The sequence below is a fragment of the Haemaphysalis longicornis genome, unplaced genomic scaffold, assembly GCF_048455015.1.
Source record: "Haemaphysalis longicornis isolate Haplotype H1 unplaced genomic scaffold, Haemaphysalis longicornis Haplotype H1 scaffold_2, whole genome shotgun sequence".
NCBI classification, from domain to species: domain Eukaryota; kingdom Metazoa; phylum Arthropoda; class Arachnida; order Ixodida; family Ixodidae; genus Haemaphysalis; species Haemaphysalis longicornis.
The window spans coordinates 165,136,858-165,155,997 of record NW_027526295.1 but is presented as its reverse complement, the minus strand read 5'-3'; the positions used below and the strand labels follow the sequence as shown (position 1 = coordinate 165,155,997).

The 19,140-nt window shown below is 47.8% G+C and overlaps 1 protein-coding gene across 1 annotated transcript in view; it reads right to left on the bottom strand.

The window, feature by feature from the left end:
* Nucleotides 1-3,244: 3,244 nt before the first annotated feature.
* Nucleotides 3,245-19,140, bottom strand: part of LOC144169434 (uncharacterized) — a 187,684-nt gene continuing 171,788 nt past the window's right edge. Inside the window, exons 3-4 of the mRNA XM_077698585.1 lie at nucleotides 11,561-11,643; nucleotides 3,245-8,856 (exon numbers count right to left, since the gene is read on the bottom strand). Of these exons, the coding sequence (XP_077554711.1) occupies nucleotides 8,418-8,856; nucleotides 11,561-11,643 (522 nt within the window). The 3' untranslated portion in view covers nucleotides 3,245-8,417. The remainder of the gene's footprint in view (nucleotides 8,857-11,560; nucleotides 11,644-19,140) is intronic.

Sequence of the window (19,140 nt, the reverse complement as noted above, 5' to 3'; positions counted from 1 at the left end):
TTTATGTGTGCCACCGGATCAAGGTCTCTTTCGTTAACTTACTTTCAACTGCTCCTAACCTTGCACTGTCCCAGTACATTCCCCGCCACCAAATTTTCTTATCTCATCCTTACACCGAATTATCGGCCTTCTCATACTGGTAGTCCCGTTCCTCTGTGGTCACTCCGTTACCACGTAGTGGTCAGCCGGCTGTCACTTCTCCGAATAACAAGCCCAGCCTAGCTGCACTTCTTTCTCCCAACTTTCCCAAGATAGCTATGGTACTCGCCAACCTCTTCCATAACTTCATTGCCTGTGGGTGAAGGGGCAGTTTTCTGCGTGTTTATTTCACAATACTTTAAACTTATCTTTAATCCTATGACAAGGATTTGTGAGTACAGTGCCTGAAGCATTCTTTCCAAGTATTCTGCCGAATCACTGAACAAGTCATCTTTTTTCTGCAAATCTTAGACTGGAAGACTCCAGTGGCAATCACTGAATTCGAACGTTTCGTAGTTCAGCGCTGACCATACCTGTCTGCTCCAACTTTTCTTCATTCTTTGCTTTCTCTTTTTTTGTATTTTCCTTTTCCCACCTGCAGGATAGCAAACAATGCCCTGGCAAGGTTAAATTTCCTGCCTTCCTTCAACATCCTTCCTTCCTTCCTTCCTTCTCTAAGTGCCCATAATAAATTCCATTTACTCGTATCCCGGACTTCTCTTAATCAAGGTGGGGTTAAGTTAGGTCAGGTTAGTTTAGACAATTCTTCCGGCAATCAGCGGTGAATAGGAGGTAATTGCCGGTAGAATTCGCCCAGATAATTCTACCGGCTGCCGGAATAACAGAAGTTGCCGTACTAGAACCAACGAACCTGCCCAGGATCGCTCAACATCGTCGTGTTCGCTGGCTTCGTTTATGTCCCACTTGCCACTGTCACCCTCATAGAGCGGGTAACCTTCGGTGCCGTCAAGAGCATTCGCAATGCTGCACTTTCAGGAATGTCATTACGGAAGTTTTCCGGAATGTTATTCCATAGTATTGTCTCCATGTCCCCTTCAACGTGGCATTCTTTGGCACTCACCCCAGTAATGTATCCGACTCTTCGTTTATAACGCGTGACACGGTGTGCTCCATAGGTATACATTGGCCGTAACGGTATTTATTAAGAGGCCCTTTAATAAAACGGTCCTGGGGTCTACGGACTCCAAAGCAAACGTGCGCAAATATGAGCTCCTGGAAAAATACTTACCCAGTGCATATAACAGTGAGTGAGTGAAGACTTTATTATGTGTATATAACAATTCACACTCGGGAGCTGCCACGATTCTATTTCATCCTTTAGTTGTCGCTTGGCTCGGAAGACCGGTGAATCCTCCTCTGTCAGCACAACGTTTCGTCTCAAGGTGGCCCTATATTGAAACCATGTCCTTGGTCTTGTGAGTGTGAACATGCACGACCACTGCGCTACTGCCAAGCCAGTACGGAAAACTGAGCCTTGAAATGGCGGCTCTCCTGCGCTTTGATTGGCCGTGGCAGCGGACACTAGCGGATACTGCATTGTCTTTTTCATGGAACTTCGAGGTAGCGCTAACTGCGTGCCACCTTTCTGGTTTTGATAACTATTCAGCGCTCTTTATTATAAACCATCGAATATAGGTAGACCAGTGGTTTTTCTGTGCCCCTTTAATGAAGAAGTATCGACCTAAGATACAATAAGTACTTAACCTTTCACTTGGCTGAATTCTGAAACAAAACAGCTGCTCACAAAAGTCGGCGAGTGCGCTATGTTGCAGTAAACTTACCATGTGCAATATCAGCGGTGACTCGTACGCATCGGGGCAGATTTTGACCGTTATCCTGGTCGCTGGGGGTCCTGTACTGGATCAGCGTTTCGGATTTCTTTAAGTTACATCCACACACGGAAAAGCGCTAGCAGACGTCTGAAAACGTAATCTGGTGATTGGTTCAAAGAGCACAGAGGATACAAAATGAGTATGGGATAAAAACATTGATTTTAATTAGAGTGCGAGGCCCGAGGCAAGGATTGTGAGACGTGTCCCATTTCCCGCTCTTTTTCCGTGCCTTGTGCCCCCACCGTTGAGAAAACGTTTTGTTGTTGTTTTTAAATGGGCAGGTGGTCAAACCATAGGCTGTTATCCACCGAACCCTTGCTTTGGCAGTATTTTGACAAACTTGAAACCTCATAGAAATGGAACTCTTGTTGAACTGTCCCAAGAATTTGACAAAAACAAAGCGAGGCTCGTTTTTACACTACAAACGTGTTCACACGGCACATCGCCACTATTTATTAGGCTGGTGGCCATAACAAATTCTATAGCCAGTCGATGTAGAGCCAAGACTTTTCTCGTGTTCTTCTTTTCTTGTTGTGTGCTGTGCAACAGCCGTATAAGAAACAACTAAAAAAAAAGGACGCAGACCACACTAGGTTGTTTTGCACCGCGGGATTATGAAGGGCAAGGTGGAAGTATTTTTCTCTTTGCCTTTATTTCAGCCTTTTCAGGGGGTTAAGTACAGACATTATTTACTTTTGTGTCACAAGCAATCACACATGGGACGTAGAAGAACAAACACGGGAGCAATGGCCCAAATCCCAGCTCCGCTGATATGTGCACTACACCTTATACTGAACCGCCAACAAAACGCCAGCTTTTTTTTTTTTTTTGCGCGCTTATTAGGCGTTCCGTGTAGCGATGTGGCAGCAGCCGTTCCCGCGAAGGGACTGATTACTGACGGATTCAAAGCACCTTGGACATGGCGCAGAAATATTCCTTGAGTGTTTGTGGGAGTTCGAGAGCGGAACCCCTTCACAGCACAAATGACACATACTTACAAACCCTGGTAACATCCATTTGTTCCAGAGCAACCTATTTTTGATCAGGACTGCTGCGTTTATTTACTTTGACGAGGGATACAGGCTACCAGCGTCACTGCCAGAAAGAGGGTCGTTGAGGCAGCTTGACACACAACAGAGCCCACGCACAAACGTAGAACTGTTGCGGGGGCTGACTCGCAAGCTTGTACTGCTGAGTACTGGTGTCCCGTTTGCAAGCAACAATAATACTATCGGTTCTGTTACGTTCATTAGGTACATTAATAGCAGCCTTAAAAACACTCAGGTGTCAGTCAGTTACAACCCACATCACGATGCATTATATTAATAGACGAACAAAAAACAGGAATAAAAATTGACGAGTACAGAGCATGCTGGTGCGCGGTAACTGCACATCAAGGGCGACGGTTTGCGAATGAATACAAGCCTGTTCACGCGTAATTAGCCTCAACCAAAAGCCGGCGTCCGAATGCGTTTCACGTTGCTTCTTCGCGACGGAGGCAAGCCAACATTACGTAACGAGCCGGTGACGAGTTTGGAAAACACAGCGAACAATGATCAGGAATATCAACAACAAGGGCAGCTAGCTCTCCGGTACATCGATCACAGTATATCGTCATAGGTCGACACGGTGGCAAAACTCTGCGCATAGGGATCTTTGACGCTTGGTTTTTCACAAACCTTTGAGTGGGTTGCAGTCTGATGCGCATCGGTTTGTCTTCACGACGAAACGACGGCGTCACCAAGGCATTGTTAATAAGCATGGTTCCTAGAACCTGAAACTCATTCGCGGGTGCTTTCTGTACGAACGCGTGCGTTGTGATATTTTACGGTTGCTACCGGGTAGGAAAGGAAAAGGGAGTGTTTTATTCCGTGCCCGAAATTGCTGCCCTTGAAATACACGATGACACTGTGCAGGTTATTCCTTGCACTGGCCACGACATTGTGCACAACCGGTGGAAAGCGTGCGAGTGCTTTGTGCAATGTTACTGACGAACTCGATCAAAGTAGAGTGGTGAAATGGTCTAGAAGATGGACCGTGCACGTGCGGGCAACAGATGGAACCTGAGGAGACGGGTGCATAAAAAGAGGCGTACTTTTACAGCACCTCGGGACGCCATTGCGTGGGGCGCTGTCTCGGCATCCCTGCCGATCGGCTTGCAAACATCCTGAATATGGGTTGCAGAACAATGGGATTATTTTGCGCGCGTAGAGCAAAATGCACTGTTCGGGAGTGCCGGCTAATGCCTGTCACTTTCAGTTACCGCAAACAGTATCACGAGCATGCATCGAGCAGCGTGCTACGGTTACGATTTGTCGCGATTTTGGACAGAAAAGAAGATTTCGTGAGGCTAAGTTTGTTTTGATTGTTGAGGCGGTTAATGCCTGTTCACGTAGCGAGCCTTTTGCGTCGGTGGCGTTTTATTCACATTCACAGCCATACAAAACTACAAGGGAGATATAAACTTTATTAATACTGCCCCGCTTCTGGTTTCATCAGTGGCAGGCGCCCTTTGAGGGCGGGGTAATAATATCTCGGCACTCTCTCAGAACCTACATTGACGAAACCGGGGGTAGACCTCAAGCGACTGCGCGGAATGCAGATACGGGACTGCTGGAATAAGATGCTAGCTGTCCATGATAATTTGCTGCTTGGACCAGGTTACCATTTGTGTTCTCTCGGTTATACGCAAAAAAAAAAAAAGCATGGCGTTAAGCGGTCGTTGGCGCAACTAGTTTCGCCATGCGCTAACATAACGTCACACTTCAGAATGGAAAAAATAACACTGTGTACCCGTGAGCAGGCGGGCTAGCTAACAAGTGCACAAGCAAGGAGCGCGAGTTTCGTTTCTTTGGCACGTGTACCCGTTTCGCAGCCGTCTGGGTAGCGGTCCCGCAACCGTCAGTACCCCGAATGGGGACCCTCGCGCGCGTCAAACGTGCTCGATAATTTGCGTCGCCATTTGAGTTGGCGCGTGGTCCCAGTCAGTGGAAGCACGAGGCGCGGGAACGTGGTTGATGACATTGCGCACGGAAAACGAGGAGGTGCGGAACGCATCTATTCGCTGCGTCCCCTGAACCCGAAGACGCGCCGCAGGAGCACTCGCAGCGTGTGTCTCGAATTCCCCAAACGGCCGCGCGGAGCGTTTTCGAGGCCGGTTAGACGTGCCTGACACTGGATCTTTCTCCCGCACGTGTGTTTGAAGCGACCGTCGGTGGTTCGTCTGGCCGCCGTAGGGATTCACTGCCGGAATGCTTACAGTTTGGGAAGCGTCGTAGTTTGAGGGGTCGTCTGCTGTCGCATAGCCCGCAGCGTTGCGCGCTGTGTTGTCATGTTAACTTTTTTGGCTATCACACTTGTGTCTCATGATATCTTAACGTACGCTTTTCTTCATTTTACTCCATCCGCTGCCGACGCTAGGGCCGCTGCATCTTCGTGACATGGCGCTGTAACATCGGTCTGTAGAGAGACGGCTGAATGGGACGTCACGCAGATGCGTCCACGTGGGCGTCAGCAGCAATGGTTGGGATGCAGGCAAAAATGAATAAGCGACTGCATTGCCGAAGGCACATCCGCTATATTCTAAAACGTTTGACGTGGTTCTGGTGGGTTCATTTCGAGTAAATGGAGCCTGAATGTCCACAGGCTAAGCTGCTGTAAATCTTTACCGGCTGAAAGATGCGTGAGGAAAAGAAAGAAGGAAGCTGTTGCCGTTAGTAGTATGTGGAACACAACGCCTTGTATTGCCGGGAAAAAAAGGGCGCTGCCAAGCTGCAGTTTGCCGGCGAACTTCTGCGGCTTAACCGAGCCACTGCAGTCGACATGACTTGCGCTCGCAGAAGATGGCTAGGTATCTTCATCTGCTGCCTGTGTTTGGTTGACAAGGCTACCGTTAGTCTATACTCACTGGTATGATCCGGTAGGTGGCGCAATGCCAGAGTTCGGGTAGGTAACTCTATACAGTACTTGAGAACTTCTTGCCGGGTGAGTTGGTTAGTATAGCTTCGTGACATGATTTCAGCGCAACAGAACGAACACAAAACAGGTGTTTAAAGGTATGCTTAAGAAACAGCCATCACCGAGGACGTTTTGGTGGCAAGTTTCCTTGGCCTCTTTAGACGTTCTGCGGATCGTCAACGTGCTGTTGATACCATGCCGCTTTTCATCGGTGGCCTTGAAGACTGAAGCAATACTTTGGTCATTTTCTATCCGAAAAGTCAGCGCACAATTTCAGCTGTACCTGTAACCTCACTCTATCATACCGGGAGGCGAGGCTGGCTAACCTAGGCGCAGCGACGCAGTCACTGCGGACGTCCAGAGTGGAGAAAGCCTTGTGAACAGCGTTTATTTCCTTCCTTCATTCGGAACCGCTTTATTGATGCTTTCAGAAGCCGCCCGTCATTGCACAAAAGACCCCGGATGTGTGCCTGAGGCGTCGTTTGCGCTGGGTATGACACCGTCTGTTGTAGGCGGTGGCAGCATCCAACGCCCGCTTGCGCACCAGCGCACGTCTCCTTTTGATGTACCCATGGAGCCACGGCGACGCAGGGATCTTGCGATGTGCGTCCTGCAATTGCTAACTCAGCTAAAGAAAACGTGTGTGAAATAAGTGAAAGCCTCCATTAGGGAACTGTACACGAAGGTCGGAAACGATTGGGCACACGGGGAGAGCGGGAGCTGACCCGTGTCCAGCTGGGCGAGGGAGGGAATGAGCTTTCTTCATTTGAACAAGAGCGGTGCGGTGCATCTGGGACATCCTGTCACGTGCGTTCCACTCATAAAAGCCCGGCTTGCCTCTGTCTGCGAGTTACTTTTCTTTCATCTCCTTCCTGCTGATCGTCGTGGCTGCGGGGCCAGACGGAACTGTACACCGCAGTCACTTAGCGCTAGCGGGAAGCGTTCAATTATGGTGCTGAAGAAATTCAACCGAATTTACGGATAGTACAGTTTGGCGAACATTTCTGGACATCGCATTTTCTTATGACCGCGAATCACAAACCGAAAGAAAAATCAAGCTAATAATGTGTTTTTTTAGACCTCTGATACAGCAGTCGTCGAAATTGGAGGTTTAAACAGCAAAAATACCAGGAATGGTGTTCGTACCGTGTGCAGCCTTTATCATATAGCAGGTACTATCACGGCACGCTCTAGTGCTCGTCTTAGTGTGTGCGCCAAGTTACGATGGAGGCTAGAACCTCAATGGGTGACGTACTCTACGGGGCAGCTAGCCGAACTACATGTTTTTTTTTGTTCGTGCGCAGCTGATTAAGCAACAACTGAATGTTCTTCGACGGTGTCAGGCCAGACCGAAATACCAAAGTGAGTGGATTCTCCGGGACAAGCCATTACGTTTCATCTGATTGATGATCATAAGGACAGGCGATGTTGCAGACAGGATGTCCGCAGAAAAGGTAACCTGCAGGTCCTCAAGTTGGTCGCATAAAGTTCCATGAGAAAACAAGGTGGCCTTTTTGGAGGGCACTTTCAGAAGTTATTGGCATTCTTCTTCTTAGCTACGCTTTCTTGAGATCAAGCGGGTGTGCGTGCGCATACCTCGGCCACGATTATTGAACCGCGTAAGCTTTGTCGACGCTGCGAGGGGGTTCTGCAGTAACGAACAATGTTCTTTGTGCTAACCCTTATTCGCTCAGGTTACTGCTTTGCATGCAGTATTAATTACACTGAGTACCTATATGCGACATCGAGATAGAGAAAGTGTGGTTGCATGCGTAAATGCGGATCTACTGTATCATGGTTTTCCAAGTCGCCATATGAACTTATCTTAACGGCGTGTTATCTTAACGGCGTCTGTACACTGCGGGATACAAAGAAAAACAAACATTGAATGAACCTTCATTCTTACTTCAACAACGTCATTTTCTGTGAACACAGCAGGCGCTTTGATTCTGTGCACAAACCGACTGGCGAGTGCCTTGGGGATAGGTGAGTACAATCAGTGGGTCGACGGAAATAAACATACGGACGCACGTCAACACGCCGCGCCAGGGCACACGGCGTTAACCATCAAAGCAACGTGGACATCAACGCACGTCTGTAGACGAGCGTACGTATCGTACACAGCCTGATGAACTTGGCCCGGGTCGCGGGGCAGGTTGTCGCTGCCACAGGTTGGGTATACGAGGACACCTTGTCGGCAGGGCGTCGTCGCATGTCTCCATTTATGTTGTCCGCTGCGTGTTACCGTGTCTAACGGTGGTCACATTGAGGGGACAGCCGAAACGGACGCGTCGTCATCGTCTCTGTGGCTTGCAGACAGAGGTGACAGGTGCAAGTCCAAGAGTAGGAAGGTTCAACTTAACAAAGTACCACAAAAAAAGCGAGAGACGACCGAGCAGTGCCTCCGACCTTTCCTGTTACGTCTCTCCCGAGGTGGCTGTTTCGCTTTTCGTTATGCTCCGACCCTTTGAAGCTCTTGTTTAACAACGCGCTCCTTGCGTCCTCCGTAGGCTTGTACAGCTCAAGCTTGTAGCTGCCAGACACTTCTTTGTCCGCGTTTTCTTTCCCGGGAGAGGGTTGGGGTGGGAGCCAAGAGGGGGTCCTGCCCCAGAGCGGCGCAAGCGGGCTTCAGGGCCTGCCCCCTCCTGCCCCGAGCAGGGAGACGGGGGGGAAGCCTCGTGACCGGCGCACCTGGCAGGAGCAGCCACTGCGGTAGCGGATGTAGTCGAGGCGCCAGGGCCCGTCCGACTGGAACTCTCGCACCAGCGCGTACATGTAGCTGTAGGTCTGCACGCAGCGCGACTGGGATTCGTACTTGGTGCGCACGTAGCGACAGGGCCTGCCCTTGACTTGTTCCCGGCACGACGTCTGGTAGAATCGCTGCGTGGCGTTCGGCTCGCGGTACAGCTCCAGGATGCGGCCCGTGATGGAAACGCCTCCGAGTGGCTGAATGGCCTCGGTCACGGACGGGCAGCACTCGGCCGACCGCACGTAGCCCGGCTCGGGCCCCACTGGGAACGCCATTGGATCGCGTCGCCGAGGGCGCGGCCACTCGAAGGGCAGGTCCCTGCGTGGAGCACGGCAAAGGGTTCGCGCCACGTTCGTCAGTGCCACACCGCGCATCCCGCAAGCAATGAACGAATGAAATGACCGAAGACGTTCTTAGTACACGTGCTACCGCAAGATCAGTGCACTCGACAAAAACTGATGTGGAAGGGTACAAAATAAAGACAAAAAGTCAGCGCTAGGTATAATCACACAGTGGGCACCAAGTGAGGCCTTGGGACTTGGAGATTGCGGAGTCAACGTGTTTTTATCAGGCACTGAAGGCCATACTTTTCTTTCAAAACCCATTTCACCGACGAAAAAGAAAAGCCTGTTGAATACAGACACCTTGATGAACCGCCCAAATGTGGAGCGAACCCACCCAGATTCCGGAACTAAGTATGCTAAAAGCGGAGAAAGATCAGCCGTCAATTACAGAAACTCCCTCCAAAGTGTAGGAATGCTTAAGCTCATTTTATTAAATACCTGCGTAAGACCATGCTTTACACCGAGCCCCTTCAAAGATGGCTTCACTATTATACACATAAGCATTGCTAGGAAAACATTTTTGGGGCAATACACGGGGTTTGATATCGAAGTAACAACAAAGGCCGCAACATTTTTTAATAATGACTTCCAGGACCCTACGTATTGCGCAGGACCGGGATAATTAGAGGTCTATGGGAGAGGCCTTTGCCTGCAATGGGCGTAGACAGGCTGATGATGATGATGCTTTGCTCAGAAACAATATACACTAATTACCCTAACGTCAGCTCCATCACTATACACAAGTGCATTGCCCTGAACAAATGTCTAGGGGCAACATAACTAGCGTTAGATTGATTGATTGATTGATTTTAATAAGAAAAAGACGAGACGCACTGGTGGGGAATAGGTCGGAAATGAAAAAAAAAGAGGTGGGGAAAAGAGCACATGAATGTGCCGGACGGTTTATTAATGGCATTTTTTTTCTCTTAAGCGGGGATAGTGTGACACGTAAAGCGTTACAGGTGTACAGACGGGGTTCGTCCTTTGGGGGGTCATTTTTAGGCAGGATGGCCCTGGGTAATGCGGGATAATGTATGGAGTGTTAGGAGCCGTGGACATCTCCGGGTCCGTTGGAGTTTTGGAAGTGAGCATGGTGTGCCAGACTTCATACCAAGTTGGTATATGCACAAGCGTTCGGTTTTTATGCGCTTGTGCTAGGAGACCTCGCAAATGAAAATAACGAACAGGACGTCCTCGCAATTTTTAGCGAACCAACGAAAAGAAAGACGTTATCGTCATCAACATACAGGTTAGTTCACTTAAGAGTCAATTAGGCCGTTATCCTGTATTTAATTTTTAGTCTTTAGCATTAGTAATTATTATACGCAAAAAAATACCCTGAAAATGGCGGGGAATACTGTAAACACGTTTCACTATCCTTCAGAATCTTTGGTAGTTACTCCGGAAAATTCCTTCTTGTTCAGCTTCTATGTCTCAGTTAGAGTGAACTCTCAAATTCTATGTCTAGGTTCAGTGACTTATCCTTGTCGTTGTTGGGTCAGCCATTCGTCGAGTCGGGGCACTTGTCCTGATGGTTATGGATATCTCCCAACGTAGGAGGCACGTTCTCGCGCTGGGCTTCGTTTCATGGCAAAAAGAGGCCCACAAAGCCCATTTGTTGGAGTCAAATGGGCGCAGCGTGTGAGGATTACAGTCTAGAAAAACAACGGAATGCCTCCAATATACTTGACAATAACGAAATTCGAGGCCGGCTAAGAACTTTTAGTGAGTTCTAAATGCGAAAGCTATGGCTCTATAGCCTAATTAAACGCGGCCTTGTGCTCCTAAAGTTGTGACGCTGCCAGTAATGTTTTTAATTACAGCTGCGGGTATAGATGGTATTCACTCAAAGGTTTAGCTGTCAATTTCTTCGCTTGGCAACACTGGAAACGGCCACTTACATGGCTGAAATGTCACGGACATGTCGCGGCTTGTGCCACTGCGCCCGCATGCCACAAAAATAAATAAATAAATAAATAAATAAATAAATAAATAAATAAATAAATAAAAATAAAAACACCGGCTTGCGTCGTATGCTCCGTTTCAACCCGATTCTCAATGGTGGGGTCAACAAAACTGTTATTAATCGCATTCACATTGGAGTCGAGGTATTACTTTGCGTTCGGTATAGGGTATGGAACGTCCAACACACATCATGTGCTTAGCCCGGACAAGTACCGCCATCCCTCGGAGCCCGACGTAACCAGTGACGCCGCACTCACATGGTTGTCTGCATGCGTGCCTTGCCAGTGAATACAAAGTAAATTTTCGACTTTTGGAATCAAATTAGTTGGAGTTAATTTTAGATTTCCTAGGATAGCTTGTTGGCCGTGTACCGGAATAACAAGGACGACATTGCTGAGAATTCTACTGCATGCCCCGCTGAGCTACCTGGCTGGCTGGGGACTGTTGCGCCACTGTGTGGGGCCAGGGCGATGCGTGTTTGCTGCCGCGTTGCTGCCGCCGCAGCCACCACGTACGTTCCACGTGGCTGTTTTCTGGTGTTTTATAAATGCTAGGCACGCGCTCCGGAACGCTTCGGGGTCACGTGGGTTTAGGAGACGTTTCGCTGCAACAGACACTGCAGGCCGTGTTTTTCACTCAATGGGAAGCTTAATGCTTCGCCTTAAAGCATTTCTCTATCCTCGCCCCATTGTATGGTAGGGATGGGAACTCACAATGGGCGCCTGCTCCTGCTGGTTACGGCTCTAGCCTCGGCTTGAGTGGCTCGGGTCAAAAGGCAGGCCGCCAGGGACACCACCTGCAACACACATTGGCAAAAAAAAGCGGAAAACAAAATGAGACTGTGAAAATGTCACCGTTTAGAAAGAGATGGCACTTTCAACGGGCAATATTCTGTCAGCGCGCGCGGTACTTATTTTGGTCTTTTTTTTTGTCGTTTTAAGGACGAAGGAGTATGACCTCATGTACGGGCTACGCAACGTGCCGGGGGTTAGTGATTTCGACCGCGTTATTTAACCTGCTCAAAATGTCAGTGCACACATGAGGGCGGTTGTAACCAACCTCCTAATGTCGACCTTCTCCTCCCGATTCTTAAGTGTGATAGCTGGCGCGAGAGGGATAACGTAAATCGCTGCGCCGAAAGGTAAAGCACACAAGCAGTGGAAGGAAAACTCCTTTTGCATCTCTGGTTTTCTCACGCACAGAAAAATAAGCCGCGCTTTTTTTTTTCTGCTAGCGCCGAAGCGCCAGTTCGCTCAAGATCTGGGCAGGCTCCGCCGCTCTGAGCTGACGGATAGAGTCTGCACACACCTTTTGACGCAAACGAAATCAGTGATAGTGTGCGATCAAGTTCCAAAGACAGTGCGTCTAATAGCACGGTATCGAACGGCATGTAGCCATGCAGGCGGAAATGCAAGAGCTATAATTAAGCCTGCTACATCTTCCCAATTCACAAGCAGAACACTGGCAGGAGGCGCCTCTGCCATTGTTCGCTTCCTAATCGGAAAAAGTTCCGTTACGGTAATGACAGCTCCTGCATTTTATTTTAGGTATACATTCCGTGCAATACTGTGTTATTAGGCGCGCCGTCTTGATAAATATACGGTACACTATCACTGCTTCCCGCCTTCGTGTGAAAAGGTTCAAAGCAGAAGCGGGAAGATATTGGCGGGATGTGCGGGTGACGGGTACGCTCAAAAAGAAGAAAAGCACGCCGTATTTGCGGGGGCAAACACTGCTGTTAGAGGCTGGATATCGGCGCCCAGTGGTGTGTGAACCGGACTCGATTTGAAATTCGCTACCATGTGACGGCCCTCCTACACGACTAGAGAGATGCCTCAGTTACATGAATGGCGTGCTTGCATGGTCCCCGCAGCGTGATTGACAAACTTGAGCGCATAGGCGCACCACCACTGGCGCCATCTACTGGATCGCTTAGAACACTCTCTCTTGAGCAGCTGCTAATGAGGCTTCGCTGTTTATAGTAAGTGGTTTAGGGGTAGAGTCACGGGACTTTACGCTAGCATCCTTGGTTTGAGCCCCAGCGATACTAATTGTTTTTTGTAAAGCCGGCAGGTTTTTTTTTTTTTTCTTGCTGGAACATGTTCTCCGAGGTCAATTCTACGCATTCTTGTCGCTCACAAGGATAATTTGGTATATTCTAGGTCTGTTTAGCATATTAACACGTTTATTAGTTGTTTTAATTCTTCTAGTACGACACGAGCAAGGGGCCAACTTGGGGCTCGTCTAGGCGACCAGGGGGAGGTAGGGGGGGGGGGGGGGGGTGTCAAAGACGCGTCCCGGCAAGGTTGATTTCAGGACGCTTTTCTCGTCTAAAACTTTTTTTGTATAAGCTGCTGTTGAAGCAGTGACCGCCGAGAGTGGGTATACGAGCTCAGATGGTCGAGCTCAGATCCGACCCACAAGTGCAAGAGTGTGTGATCAAGCTGGCCGAACTCGCCCATAGGGCCCACGGGCTCCTCGCCGTCGACTAGGGGATTGTAGTGTGCCGGTGCTCCCAAACGACGCCTCTTTCTAAACAGCTTCGGATAAGTAAAGTTTCTGCCGCCACCACCACCACCACCACCACCACACATGCCATGACGAGGCAGTGTTTACAAGGCTGATTTCTATCTCACCCTTTATTCGCTTCTTCAGTTTTTCTCAGTTGTATTTTTTTTCTATATAAAAATTTAAGCCCAAGTGACGCGTTTGTTGAGGTCGAAATAACAAGTTTATGTTGACGGGAATCGGTGCCACTGAGGACACGCGCACACAAGGGCAGTGCACTTTCATTTGAATGAAAGGGTCGCCCCAAGGACTATTGCAGAGCTAGTTGCCTCATTAGTGAACTTGCTTCCGCCCAGGTCTTTCCTGTATAACTCGGACGCTAAAAGGAACTCTGTAGCAACCCGCCGATGAAAGCAATCTTGCGCTACTTGCGGAGTTCTAACTTGAATACTAAACTATACAGGAACACTCCTGCTTTGGGTAATCGCAAGAAGCTCATAAAATAGAAAGTACTTTTGATCTTAATTGTGCAAGAACATTTTATATATGGCCAAAAATCAGTGTTTAGGCAGGATTCATTTTCGAAGCGGGCCGGAGAGCCCCCTTCCCCCCAAAAAAGAGAAGAAAGAAGAGTAAGGAAAACTGAAGAGGGCAGTCAATAACGGCTGAAAAGAGGGTAAAGGACAGGAAAATACAGTCAAGACCACTTATAACGACACCGTTTATAACAATATATCGGATATAACGATGAACAGCTATGGCACTGTCAAATTTTGTATTCTTCCTATGGTAAAATAAACCGCTTATTACAATGCTACAGTGCCACGACATCGGATATAACGATTGAATCCGGTTATATTGTGCGCCAAAAGTGCAACAGTGACGACTCTAATGACGCGGTTGCGCAGCCTACTCAGGTAGTGTCTTCATAGGAGGCCCAATGCGTGACACAGTCCCTCACGGACTTTGTTTCCGCCAAGGACATTTACCTCAGCTAGGTGAAGCATCTCGGAAAAGATGTGCGCTAGCTTCCCACGCGGCAAACAATGGTGACCGACTGTGGCTTCTTTTCCGCAAATTAGTTGTAGTACCAGCTTGCTCGCATGCGAATAAAATGTTTTAAGCTCTGTTCCGTCTTTTTATTTCACAACCCGCTTATAACAATTATCGGTTATAACGATGGGATTTCCTTGGCACTTGGATATTGTTATAAGTGGACTAGACTATACGAAATCAACAGTTCAACAGAAGCCCGTCTGTTCGGAAAAAACGTCTTTGTTTTAAGGGCGAAATGCCTGGGTGCCTTATTTTGGGAAGAATCGCCGTTGTAGTTGTTGCGCGGCACAGAAAATGGCCTCCGTTGCAAGAAACAGACAAAAAAAAAACACATTCGAGTTCGCATGGGATTCGAACCCGGGTCTCAGGAGCGGCAGCCGAATGCGTAACCGACATTGGCAGCCGGTGGAACAGAAGTCGTTGCTGTTCCTTGAGGGGCTTGGCTAAGATTCGGGAGCTTTGAGGGGCTGATGTAGCCGCTTCATAAAATTATGAATTGAAGACTTAATATTTATAGAATAGTTCCTTGCGCGTGACACGGGAACGTGGCGGCACTTGAGCAGAACAGGTGCCCACCAGTCGTGAAGAACTGGGATTTAGGGAAGCTGTGGCATGTAGCAGTCTGCCTGTTCTTATAAACTTTCAGGGCCGGTTCAGCTCTTATTATCTTCAATAAACTCTGTTCAACCCTTGGAAACATTAAAGTGCGGTGAGGGTGTTCGGCATAACCTTCGTATCTCTGTTGTTGTTAAAGGGCACTGCCAACTACTGATGGTCACGGAAAGAGTTATGTGGAAGCCTGGTAAGCTTGGGGCATCGCAAGTGAAAGAAAAATAAGGGTCAATGCTGGTTATGCGATCACGGGCAGAGGCCCTGTCTAATCCATCCGCCTTCCCCACGCCACACGAACACCCCCCCCCCCCCAAAAAAAAAAAAAAAAAAACATTCCGCGGCCCTGCGGCCTCTTTTTTGTTTATTTTTCATGTCTCTTGCATGTTTCACTGATGTACTTGGCAAGAAATGCATACCTACTGTGTACGTGGTTGGATAAGCAGCAAAGAAAAAAAATGTTCACGTGCAGTCACACCAGTGAACGGCGATATCACTCCTTGCCACCCGCATCGGATCAGTATACTGACTCTTCCAGTTCGTTAAGTCTTCCCGGACAATACGTGCGGGCAGACGAACTGCCCACCGTTGTGTGGAAAAACAAACAAGAAAAAAAAAAAAAAAACAAGAAGGATGGGCGTACAACACGTGGCGGCTGCTTTCACGTCTTGCGTAACGAACCGCGATAAGTGGACCGCATGAACGTGTTCCTCCCGTTCGTCGTGAACATTCAGGAGGGCGGCAAGCTCGTTCTTGCAGACGACTTGTTCCCCATTCCGCTCGGCCACGTTCTGATATTCGTTTTTTCAAACATGAGCCATTTTACTCTGTGAAGGTTGATGAACAGCGAAGTTTCTTGGCACACGACATAAAGGTGACGCAGAAATTACGTGAAAGGTAGGAGCGAATTTCATTTATCTTTAGCGCTGACGGCGGTACGGCATGTAGGTACTATCGGCGTCAAATGAAATGCGAACACGAAAATATGAACCAGAAAGTTCAAAATTGAAAAAATACTGCTCGTAAAGTTCATATAATGGCGTGCACGCTATTAATTTGTTTTTGTAACTAATCCACGCGTCATTTTGGCTTGCATGGAAAGAAGTCGCGCTATGTGTGTGTTCAGGTTCATGGTTTCGTGTTCGCGTTTAATTTGAAGCCGAAAGAACGGACACGGACACACTTTTGTTTTTACTCTACTGATCTTGAAAACAGCGCCTATTCATAACTAATCTTCTCAAAATGCATAGTGGACTGATGAGTCGTGTAAGCTTCAGGTCTATGCCATGTTTTTATCTTGCGAATGGGACCTCTTATTCACAAATGTAGTCAAGTTGCTCTTCCAAGGGATGAGACAGAGAAGCTCGAGATACAATTTTTGCACAGCGTGCATCATTGCTAGTGACAACGTGCTAATAGCACACGCACCGGGACGTTCGTTTTCCAACGCCTCGAGCTATTATAAAACGCTTCGTGCTTGAAAGACACGAGCTTCGGGAGGTTTCCTTTTCGGACACACAAAATACACGGAACCCTAGCCTTAGAAGCTTCGATTAAAATCTTGCTCCGCGAAAGAACCTTACAATCCCTGCTATGACGGCCGGTTTTTGCAAATGAAAACACATTTTCGCCTGTTAACAATGGTCCTAATTTCCTGCAGATTGATTAATTGATTGTGTTTATCAACGAGGAGGCTCGTAGCCCAAGGGGGGTTAGGGATTATAGGAAGGCGATATCGGCAGGGGTAGCACGCCTTCCTGCCTACAGCCGTGAATGCCATCTTGGGGGGTTTGTCAGGCTCGCCCAGGACTGAAATAAGAAGGAAAGGCGCATTTGCACATATCTGCGAGTCCCTCGGAGAATTCAAACCCCGACCGCACAGCGAAATATATATCATTCTGAATATTTCATCTTGACATTTAAGGTAGTGCAGTTGACATGTGAAAACAAGGTCCTCGGGCGCCGGGAACTCCAAGCACCAAAGCGTGTTTAGCTTGCTCCAAGCTTAGTGTGAATAATAAAAGAAGGGGAGGAAATACATCATTCTCTAAGAGCAGCTTTGAGCAAAGGACGAGCACGAACGTTCTGCATCGGTCTTGTTACAGCCACGGGGAGGCGATTTGAACTCGGCATTTCCGAAACCGACGACGTGTTACTAGTTTTAGGCGGGGCCCGGTTCAATGGCACCACAAACTTCTCAACAAGGAATGCCGTCCAAAAATAGCCGTCTGCAGTTCATACGGTCGAGTCGTCAGTACGTAAACACGGGTTGCAGCTGTAGCGAGAGGAGTAAAAGCGCATTCAAAAATGTGTCCTGCCTTTTCAACATCCCAAGTCGCAGCGGCTAATATAACATGCGTCCCTTCCTGCCTTTCGGCTATATCTTAATGCGTTGGAATCCTGTGTGGGCTTGCAGAAGTGAGACCGTGATTTCATGGCGTAAAAGCCGAAACATGCGGTCTTCGACCCCCGACATACGCGCGGAAGGGCTGTTAAAATAAGCGATAACCCTTGTGAAGCCAAGTCCACATACGAAACAAGTTAAAGCGCCTCTGTAAACTATAGCTGAATGGCTCCCGTTGCGCGTCCTTCAACAACATATTTACTACGCGGGCTCACACAAGGAACTCCCGTTCATTTTAATGAGCTAAAGGGAAGCAGTCTTTTCTTTTTTTTTTCCGGAAAAATAAAAACTGCTTAGTTTATTTGCGCGTGGATTTACAGTTGTATTTCCGCCGGAAGATCCCACGAGTCACCGGACGCAAACGTTACACAGACAGATACAGCGTATCCCGGCTGTCTGTCTTCGAACGAAACTGGTTCTTTTTTTTTTAATCTTGCATAGAGCGGGGGTGGCTGGAAATGTTTAAATGCATCACTTTGCTCGTTTCTGATGCCGTTCATTCGAGACACGTGGGCTCGCCCTGGGGACTTCTTTCTTATTTATTTGAGATCTTTTCTCGTAAAAAAAGAATACAGAACCAACAGAAAAAGGAGAGAACTAGAATAAAACTTTCAAATGGTTGTATGCAGCCAGAGCCATAGTGCGGGATTACTGCCGTTTTGAAAAGAGGACTGTATCCAGAAGTTCTTTTTGTGTGTGCCTGCTATTTAAAAACGGTCCACGCATTTTTCCACGCACGTAAACAGGCGCTCAGAGGCCATAATCGAGCAAGCTCGAGGCCGGTCATGAATGATGCGAGAAAAAAAAAAAAAGATACGAATGTCAATGTCGACGTGCGGGGTAATGACCACGCATGTGATTGCACCTCTAGGATTAATGGCATACCTGGTTTATTCCCTGCTCGTTTATAAAATTCTTCCATAGTGTGGTTTTGCGTAGTTCTAGCCACGTCACTTTTATGAACTTTGGTAAACCGTATCCTCCTGTGGGATGTTATCTTAAGCCAAGTATTCTGTTTGCAGCAAGACGAAGTTTTCGTAACGTACTTGCAGGGCGTGTGTTATTAAAAGGTCCTCCCCAACACATTTTTTAAATCTAAATACTCTCTGAGCGTAGGCAACGAGCGCGTCCACAACTAAGTTCTCAAGCCAAATATTACTGCTCTACGCCTCTCAGGTAACTTAGAAACTCCCTCCCAAAATTTGCTCCCTCTTTCTCGGTCTAGGCATTGTTGGCGGGCTCGAGTGACGTCACTCAAGCCGTAACACAGCTATTGGCCGGTTCCCTTTCAGTTGCAGCCATGAACGCTTTTTTCAGTTACTCACAAGGCAACCGAAAAGGAAGGAAAACATTAACTAAAGAAGTATATTTGGCAACGAGCAAATCAAGCAGTGCCGCTCTGTGCTGGTGGTAACTATAGCTTTGAGAGTGCTTTCAGGTATGAAGTAACGAGCGAAAGTGAAAGCGTTCATCGGCAGGGTTGCAACTGTACACAATCAAATTCGAATATAATGAACTCGGATAGAGCGAATTATGCTTGCCATTATGCATGTAAAATGTATTGTTGTAAAATAAACATTTATTTATTTATTTATTTATTTATTTATTTATTTATTTATTTATTTATTTATTTATTTATTTATTTATCGCTTCCGTGAAACGCAGCAGCGGGAGTAGTCCACGCCTTTTGCCAGCCTAACTTTGCAGCACTCTTAT